The sequence below is a fragment of the Salmo salar genome, chromosome 13, assembly GCF_965601325.2.
Source record: "Salmo salar chromosome 13, fSalSal1, whole genome shotgun sequence".
NCBI lineage: Eukaryota > Metazoa > Chordata > Actinopteri > Salmoniformes > Salmonidae > Salmo > Salmo salar.
The window spans coordinates 38,287,429-38,296,852 of NC_138303.1; the positions used below are offsets into that span (position 1 = coordinate 38,287,429).

At 44.9% G+C, this 9,424-nt stretch overlaps 1 protein-coding gene across 1 annotated transcript; it reads right to left on the reverse strand.

Moving 5' to 3' along the window:
* Positions 1-507: 507 nt before the first annotated feature.
* Positions 508-6,576, reverse strand: LOC106567208 (XK-related protein 7). The gene is made up of 3 exons (XM_014136229.3): positions 6,025-6,576; positions 3,564-3,763; positions 508-2,975 (listed from the first exon to the last, which is right to left on the reverse strand). The coding sequence occupies exons 1-3, from the start codon at positions 6,555-6,557 to the stop codon at positions 2,017-2,019; spliced, it is 1,692 nt and encodes a 563-aa protein (XP_013991704.1). The 5' UTR covers positions 6,558-6,576; the 3' UTR covers positions 508-2,016.
* Between the last annotated feature and the right edge of the window lie 2,848 nt (positions 6,577-9,424).

Below are 9,424 nucleotides of genomic sequence, written 5' to 3' on the forward strand. Positions count from 1 at the left end.
AATTACATTGTGCTGCAGATTTTCAATATTGTGCCCCTATATGAGATAAGAGTGGCTGGGAAGTGAACTGTTTTCTGTTGAAAATGATGATAAATAATAAATAATTTTGTGCACAAAGCCCCACCTGGCCCAATGACCTCTGGCTGGACTCAGGTGCCAGCAGCCAACAGAGTAGTGTTTCATAATCCACTGATCCACTGCTACATGAGACAGGATTTGAGCTGTTTACCACTGGGCAACCTAATCAGAACAATCTGTCACTTTAGTAGAATGATTCGGTCTCTCTCTCCCATCTGTTTCTGTCCGTCTGTCTAATTGTATGATTCACATTTAAACCATTCTACAGTAGTAGTTTGATAACTGTATTTAACTGACCTAAAAGATGGACTTCCAGTTCCCACATATACTGTACATGTATGTATATTTAGGATAATTAACTATATTTTGGATAACTGTGGATGCATTTGGTTTCTGAAAATCACACATTGAAAGAATGACTTGGTCATAGAAGGTAAACACATTGCTCTTTATTTTCTCAACAACAACATAATGAAAGTCTTTGTTCTTTTTTTCTGCAGTGACCAGCAACAGTCTGGAAAGACCAGTTTAAGGCTTTGATTCTGGTATGTGTGTTTGAGGTACAGCCCAGCCAAACCAGTATGGTTTGATGGATGAATCCAGACCAGAACACTGTATAAGTTAAGCCCTGGTGTTATACACAGACTCAACAGTTAGCACCAACATGGAGTCGTGGCTTCATAGTTCTGTGGCTATGTGGAGATACTGTATTCATCTGCGTGCTAACAGGAGAATTGAGTTAACTGGACAGCATTTAGAACTAACCCGTCAGCATCTTTCTACAACACAATATCATATGAACCCCAATGTACAACATACACATGGGCACGAACAAACGCACCCGCTCCTCACATCAAATTGCTCCCAGTTTCAACCTCTCAGCCACATGGTTCTGTCTTCTTCTTCTGGATTTAAAGTTAGTACGCTCAATTTTTAGTGCTAGACAGATAGAACACTTATTTATGGAGCAATGACAACCTAGATACACACAAAGCACATACTGTATCATCATCATGAAGATTGAGAGATATCTAAACTATTTTATACACGGCATCCAGAGTCCAGACAAGTTAGACATAATATAGCAATCCATGGTGCAGCAATCCTGCACATTCCGTATCCAGCCTACTTCCTATCTGTTGTACTACAGGAATGTTGTTGTAATACCACACCAACTGTAGAAAGCATAGTGCACTGAACATTCACCTCGATCCATTTTTTTCAATTTCCCTCGCTCTTTAGAAATTGTCCTATGGATTTTAGACAACTTATTAAGGCTTTGAGATTACTTAAACATGCATAAATAGCTATGACAAATCACACACAGCAGTAAGATATTCCATTGTCATCTTCAGGTCAAAGTAGCTGAAATAGATGGATATGTATTAAGCATACCCATGTGACTTATTTACTGTTATGGTGTATTATCATAATAAATTAACAGAAATATTGTCATAGGTATTCATATGTTTAGGTATTGTCTCTAATGGTATTTGTCTTGGCTTGAGAGGACATTATTTTGAAGCACGTTCATTGAGGATGGTTTCCCTCTGATTGACAGCTAGCCACAAAGCCCAGCTCCTCTTTCTGTGTCCCTCTGCATGTTCACTGATCCCTAACCTCTGACCCCTGGCCCATAACCCTCCCTGTACCATCCCCCTAACCTGAGAAATTATACTGACACCAAAATACACACCTCACCTAGTCACCTACTTAAGCCACATTAGACATTGTGTCTCTGTCCCAGACCTTTGATGTGAAAACATTTGGACACAGTCCACCTCTCCCTGTCAGTGTACCCTTGATGCTTCACAACACCGACGGGCGACAGCAGAACTGGAGTAGAACTGATCCTCAGAGGGAGTTAGTCAGCTGTGTGCCACTGTGGGGCCTTACCGGCTGGCTGGAAGCCAGTTGAGTAACAGCACTCTCCGCGGTTCACACCGTGGTCTCATACTCCATCACCTCTGTGGGAGAGCCTAGACAGCGGTACTGGATCCTTGGTGTGACCGGAGCAGCACCCTCGAGCACCAGGATGGTTTTGCGCAGCCGGCGGTCGATGAAGTGGGCATCCCAGGCAGGGTACTTCTTCCTGGGCAAGTCAATACGGATGACTGGCCCCTCTGTACTAGGGGCGAGGGGTGGGAGAGTGGCCTTGACTCCTCTTTTAAGTGTTCGTACCAGAAACACGTCTGAATTAGCCCCTCCCATCTGCTCACGGTCTCCCCCTTTAGTCCTCTGCAGGGTCCTGGGGGGGCTCGCTACTACATCTGGAGGGAGAGAGGAAGCTGGGGAAAGGCAGGACTCCACTGCTACCTCCTCCGGCACCCCCCATCCCCACCCTGAGATAGGACCATCAGGGTGCAGCAGGCAGTAGTATACAAACATAAAGAAGGTCCCCAGAGCGTAGCTACTGGCCACCATACACACTGTGAGCAGGGCATTGAAGTCTGACGTCTGTGGGGCGCGGTACAGATACCAGAATGTGGTGAGTGCCACGTTCTCAATAAATACAACCACACTGTAGACGAGCATACGGCAGCGTGTGCGCCCCTCCCTCACGCTAAACCAACAGAAAACATACACAATGCCGACCACCATGTTATAGATGATCTCCTCCCATTTGGACATGCAGAAGTCTGTTTCGCCTTGAATGATCCAGAATGTCATGATGCACCAATGGGCCACAATGAAGATACCGAAGTAGAGCTGGAATACGGAGGCGAACAGGGCGAAGGCCATCGTACGGGCTCCGATGGTAAACAGGTGCCAAAGGATTTGCACAATGACGGCCTTGTAGGACATGGGCAGCTTGTCGTCCCGAGAGTCCCTCAGAACCTTCTGGTAGGAGGCGATCATCCAGGACAGGGACACCAGCGAGGCAGAGGCTGAGAGGCCTGGAGAGAGAGATAGAGGCAGTGAGAGACAGGAGACAGACAGAAAGAGAGAGAGAGAGAGAGAGAGAGAGAGAGAGGAAAAGAAAAGTAGAGGTTTAGCAGTGTAAAAGGGTCTGGCAGTCATGAGATTAAAAGAACTCGCTGCTGAGCTGAGTGTCATGTGAAGCAGAACGCTCCTTTGTAGTTTAAGGAATGCTTCAGGCTGGGGAAACATTCCTACAATCCAGACCAGTATGCCAGAATGTGTATCAGCTTTCACCCATCTTTGTGTAGGCATTTTTAAATGAAGGATGTTGTGGATTGAAAATCTGGCAGTTCTGACTGAGTGATGCCACGTTTGGGGGAGTTTCAGAGGGTGATGTCACTAGTGAGGGATTATTAAGGTATAGGCATAAGCAATATAAATGGGTTTGGGTATAGAATGTGTCAAGATAACTGGGTAGTTTGAGATGGTGATTAGTACGGTAAAGGACGTGTCAATGTCAAGGATAGGCCATCCCAGTGGATTGTATTGGGGAGTTTGAGATGGTCATGCCACTAGTAATTACTAAGGTTCAGGACAGTATTTGTGTTCAGACCGTGACTCACCCTGCAGCGGGAGGACCTGGCTGGCCTGGACCATGATGCTTAGCTGCAGGACCAGCTGGGGGGCGCTCTTCAGGAAGGACTCCAGCAGGCGCAGCATGCTGATGTCAGCGCTCTCAAACATCATGCGCCAGTAGAAGTGACGGCGCTCATGGTCCCCACGCCAGCGACTCTGCACCCCCAAGTACAAGGCATGGACATACCTGTGGAACATCAGACAGGAAGAGGGAGGTGGGGGGATAGGGACAGAGAGGGAAGGGCATGAGTATGATATTGGAATCATGTCACATTTTTTTGCGAGAGAAGAATCTCCAGCTATCATGAAACACTCCATATCAATCTGTTTTATCCACATGCCAGCACCATCCCAAGACAGATGGCTCATTGCAGCCTTAGTCCAGCCTCATTCTAGCAACTGAACTTTAAACTCTCCAGACAACCTGGGAGCTGTCACTCCATCCAGACAGAAAAACTGGTAATAGTTTGTCGTCTCTTAGTAGAGTGCCACTGAGCATGAATCGGTCTGGTCACTTCATCCTGTCCTCTCCAGGCTACAGAAGTGATCACTTTCATAATATAAAATGATACTTTCTCATTTGACTTCAACCTCTCTAAATGTAGTGACTGTTTTTGGCATGCGTCATTACCTCTGACTGATTGTGTGAAAGAGAAACGTGCCTCTGTGATGGTGGAACAGGAACTAAATGTGGCTTGGTGATGGCTAGAGGGAGGATGGGACAAAACAGAGCCCTGTCCTATAGTATCTCAATGAGCCCAGTGAACCAGGAGGGAGTTAGTATAACCCTTTCTGTTCTGGTTTCCTCTGCCTGGGGATGTCATATACACACAGCACACATATACATACATGCTATAGTGTCCCACGTATGATTATTCTCATTCAAAGTGATCCAAAAGCATCCTGCCATGCCACTCCCATCTAATATCATCCAAGCTGATTTAAATATAATGACAACATGCTTTGCTGACCCCAGAACAGCATCATTAGCCTTTACTCGCCTCTATCCCAGTGCACCTGTCTATCTGTGTATCAGTGACAGTTCATTCCTGAGTTAACACCTGAGGGTAAAACATTCAATGGTAATCCTCTTTAATGTGCAGACACGCCAGTCCAAGACCAGCAGCATGGAACAGAGCACACACAGCAGCTTTAATGGCATTACAGCTAATGCCACTTTGCCTCAGAGACTTTCAATAGACTCCACAGACAGGACTGTACCGTGTCTCAATCTATACCAGGAAATAAAGAATATGTAAATCCTGCCCATGGAGTAATCTAAAATCAAATCAAAACAAATTTGATTTATCACATGCGCTGAATTCAACTGGCGTAGACCTTACAGTGAAACGCTTGCTTACAAACCTTTCCCAATGATGCAGAGTTTAAAGACACAGATGCAGTGAAAAAGAGCAGAAAACTGATTTTGCAAAGAAAGAAATGATGGTGTGGTTGCCTATTCAAATAGTGTTTCTACAGTAGATAATGTGCCGGCAGACTCATTCAAGTGACAGTGAATTGACCTAAAGGTCGATCCCTCACATGTAATTGACATACAGTTGCCTAGCTATGTAAACTTACTTTCTGTCCCAGAGGTACAATGATAGAGAGAGAAAGAGAGAGAGAGGGTGGGGGATAGAAGGACATAGAGAATTAATGATTTGCCTTTGAGGTCCATATCACTGGCTGCTGTAAATACTATTAGCCTACCAATCTTCTCACTACAGTTCAAGGCAACAGCTAGAGCCTGTCAAAACCAATCATCACAAACTATGGCTGATTCCGAAGACTACTACTTCTGTATCTGTGGGTGATTCTGAAGACTATTTCTGTATCTGTGGCTGAGTAGACCTACAGAGCAATATATCTGCACTGCGAAATGCAATGAGGCTAAGATATATTTGTTACATTCTCCTAACATGTCTAGTCTATTTTTCACAATAGTTTTGGCATGCATGGCATAGATAGAACATCCATAACATAGGAAATCCATGTCCTGATATCGAATCCTAACACTCCCCATCTCACAGAAGATCATACACTTTCACACTTAAACGATGGAAGAAAGACAAATGGGATTTGTGTGTTCATAAAGCGAATGGTGTGGATGAGTAGACGATTTTCCCCGGGAGATTATTGACCTAGAAGCTAGTGAGGGGGGAGGAGCCTACAACTCCCTAACCTGTTACCAGACGTCAAAGAAAGCGATCCAAAAGACATATGACTTTGTGAATAGAGTAGCCTTCTCTGGGTGAGTTTAGTTTAGTACGGAAAAGGCTGAAATTAGGAAATATTTTAACAATAATGTTCAAAATTGAGCTATTACAACAAACCCAAACATAGTAGCCTAGTAGGGATATTAGAATGTTTTGATCACCATCTAAGCAGAACCTCGTCTCTCTCACACACGTTCAATCCAGGACAGTATCCGTGTATGAGTGATCTTACCTCCAGACCTGTGCTAGCTGAAATATATGGATGAAGCATTGAAAGAGCCACATAAAGGCTCTGCAGCAGCCCCGGGCGCCTCCCATAGTGCCGGTCGTAGGCAATGCCCCGACCGCAGCATCACGGCCAGCGCCCCCTTGCTCGCTGTCCTTGGTGCTGAAATGTCTCTTCGCTCCAGATGCTGCGACCACGGCAGCTGCGGCTGTGCTACTGTCGTTGGTATCCGAATAATCGTAGGCAAACCACCTAAAACTCAACACCTGAACCACCACAGATGGAACTATCACGAAGACCAGTGTCAATGCAAACCACCAGTAGTTCCGCCTGAGGTAGTAGTCCGCGGCCAGCCACAGGTCTGAGGCCCCGTCCGAAAAGAACACCAAAAGGGCACATATCGTCCAGCTGCAGTCGAGGAGCGAGTAGCGCTTCCTAGCAGGCTGGCACTGAGGCGAACGTTGAGCTGAACCGGACAGGCACTCGGGCGGGATGTCATTTCGCCACGAGACGGGTGCACCATCAGATTTAGCGGCCATGTTTGTTTTAGAGAAGAGAGTGGGCAAGGGAGATGAGAAAATGATGGAAGGGGGGAGGGGTCGCGTATGTGTGTGAATGCATGCGTGTGTGGGGGAGAAAGGGAGGGAGAAAAGGCGAGGGGAGGTGAGGTGAGAAAGCGAAAAGGATATTTCATAATAAATCCTGACAAAAAATGTGACTTATTTAGCCCTACCATACGACAGAAAATAAACAGTAAAATGTTAGCACGCTAGATCATCATACGATTAATGATTATGCAGTTTTCTTCAAGACTGCATTTGCACTAGCAGGGGGAGCCATGATGAAACAGTTGGACGTTTCATCCGTGCTGAACCGAACTGTGCTGAGATGGCCGTTTTGACAACACAGCACAGGGATCATCAACTAGATTCAGCCCCGGGCGATTTTATGTTGAGCAGATGGTCAGGGGGCCGGAACATAATTACAAATCATTTGTAGACTGCAAATTGACCGCAAGAATCCCAAACATATGTAATGTTTAGTTTGACTAAAATATAATAATTTCAAGCATTGCTTACATTTGTATACGATCACCTGTCTCTCTATTGTGAGCGGGAATAATTAAAATCACTTGGAGCTGATTTCCTGGTGTTTTTACTGTCTTTTATGTCCAACAATGGTCATTGAAAAAAATATATATAAATTTGGTAGGGGGGGGGGGTCTCAAAACACTTGGGTGGCGAAATGAAATCACCAGCGCGCCACCAGTTGGGGAAACCTAACATAGCAGATGTTAAAATGTCATTTTACAAGTGCATTCAGTACTTTGCTTCATACGAGTAGGCCTAATTTGTTTCCTCTCTGAAGGCCTACATGATCCATGTTCCACAAAGATACTGTACTGGAAACATGTCTTAATAGACGACCTATTAAATACCAAGAAAGGCATACTATGATGGTGTGACACCCATAGGCCTATCAAACCTGTCTAAAAGCAAGCCCCTATGTAATCATATATATTTTTAAATGTAACCTTTATTTAACTAGACAAGTCTGTTAAGAACAAATTCTTATTTACAATGACGGCCTACCCCGGCCTAACCCGGACGACGCTGGGCCAATTGTGCGCCGCCCTATGGGACTCCCAATCACGTCCGGATGTGATACAGCCTGGATTCAAACCAAGGACTGTAGTGCATTAGACCACTGCACCACTTGGGAGCCCATGCCTCCTGCCTCCTGGCAGGGGCGGACTTAGTGATTTGGAGGCCCCAGGCAGAGGCCAGGCAGAGGTGGCTTTCTCATTCACCCTCTGAATGGCACACATACACAATCCATGTCTCAATTGTTTCAAGGCTTAAAAATCCTTCTTTAACCTGTCTCCCCCAATTAATCTACATTGATTTAAGTGGATTTAACAGGTGACATCAATAAGGGATCTTAGCTTTCACTTGGATTCACCTAGTCAGTCTATGTCAAGGAAAGAGTAAGTGTTCCTAATGTTTTGTGCACTCAGTGTATGTAGCCCAAGTATCTGATGCTGTACATGTCCTCTGCTTCGACAACATGGCAGTATTATCAGCAGCACTTGTTTTTTTATTAAAGAAATGTGTAATTTTTCTGTTCAAATTAAATCTAATTAAAGAGTCTCATTGCTGCAACTTAATTTCAATCAAAGTCACTATTACAATCCTATCGCGTGAAACAATGCACACAAACTCTTCAGGGTGGAATAATCTATTATTATAAACCAGTCTGTGGGTGATTAATAAACTTTGAACTCAGAGCAAGGCTTCAATCGCAGAGGGACATCAGGGAATGCTGTGTCTCTTTTTACTGAGACGTGGCTTACGTACACTCAATTCTGCTATTCTGGTAAATCAGGGTGAGGTATGTTTTCTCAAACAATTCCTGGTGTATCAAAGTTAAAAACATTGCAACTGCTGTTCGCCCAGCCTGGAGTTTCTTGATGCTAAAATGCAGAACCCACTATATGCAGAGGGAATAAATGTGTTATTATCATAACTGTGTACATACCGCTACAGGCAAACATCAAGGTGGCACTCAGTGAACTTTACAAGATCATTAGCCAGCAATAATCCTCTCACCTGGAAGCAGTCTTTATTGTCACGGGTGACTTTAACCAAGCCCGTCTTAAACACATTTTCCCAACATGTATCCTGACCCAGAAGAGGACCCAGTATGCTTGACCGTGTGTACACCAACATCTGTGATGCGTATAAAGCCATCCCCCACCCCACTACGGCCAATCAGATCACATCTCTCTGTTCCTACTTCCCGCCTACAAAAAGCAACACAGAGAATAGTGAAGCGCTAAAGAGGAGACAGACTTAATGCTGCAGGATTGTTTTGAGAATACTGATTGGAAAATGTTTAAAGATTCATCCACCCAGGACTAATCCATCAACATTGAGGAATATACATCGTCAGTCACAGGCTTCATTAGAAAATGTCTTGATGTAACAATCAGGACACACCCCAACCAAAAACCTTGGATAAACGGAGATATCTGTACAACGTTGAAAGCCCGTACTGCAGCATTTAATGTCAGCAGAATCAATCCCGATGATTCTGTGGCGCGCAACGCATACAAGGCAAGCAGCTACAAGCCCCGCAACTCTGTTAGGGAATCAAACTTCAATTGATGTTCGACAACTGAGACTTGCGTCACGTGGCAAGGACTACAGACTATTCCAGACTTCAAAGTCCCGTGTGGCTCAGTTGGTAGAGCATGGAACTTGCAATGCCAGGATTGTGGGTTCGATTCCCACGGGGACCAGTACAAAAATAAATGCACTCCCTACTGTAAATTGCTCAGGATAAGAGCATCTGCTGAATGATGTAAAGGCAAATCCAGCTGTGCCTACTGAAACCTCCCTCCCAG

Coding starts and splice junctions, on each gene's coding strand:
- LOC106567208 (XM_014136229.3), bottom strand. CDS start 6,557: ATGGCCGCTAAATCTGATGGTGCACCCGTCTCGTGGCGAAATGACATC. Junction 3,764..6,024: donor CAGCTAGCACAGGTCTGGAG/GTAAGATCACTC, acceptor GATGTTCCACAG/GTATGTCCATGCCTTGTACT. Junction 2,976..3,563: donor CCAGGTCCTCCCGCTGCAGG/GTGAGTCACGGT, acceptor CTCTCTCTCCAG/GCCTCTCAGCCTCTGCCTCG.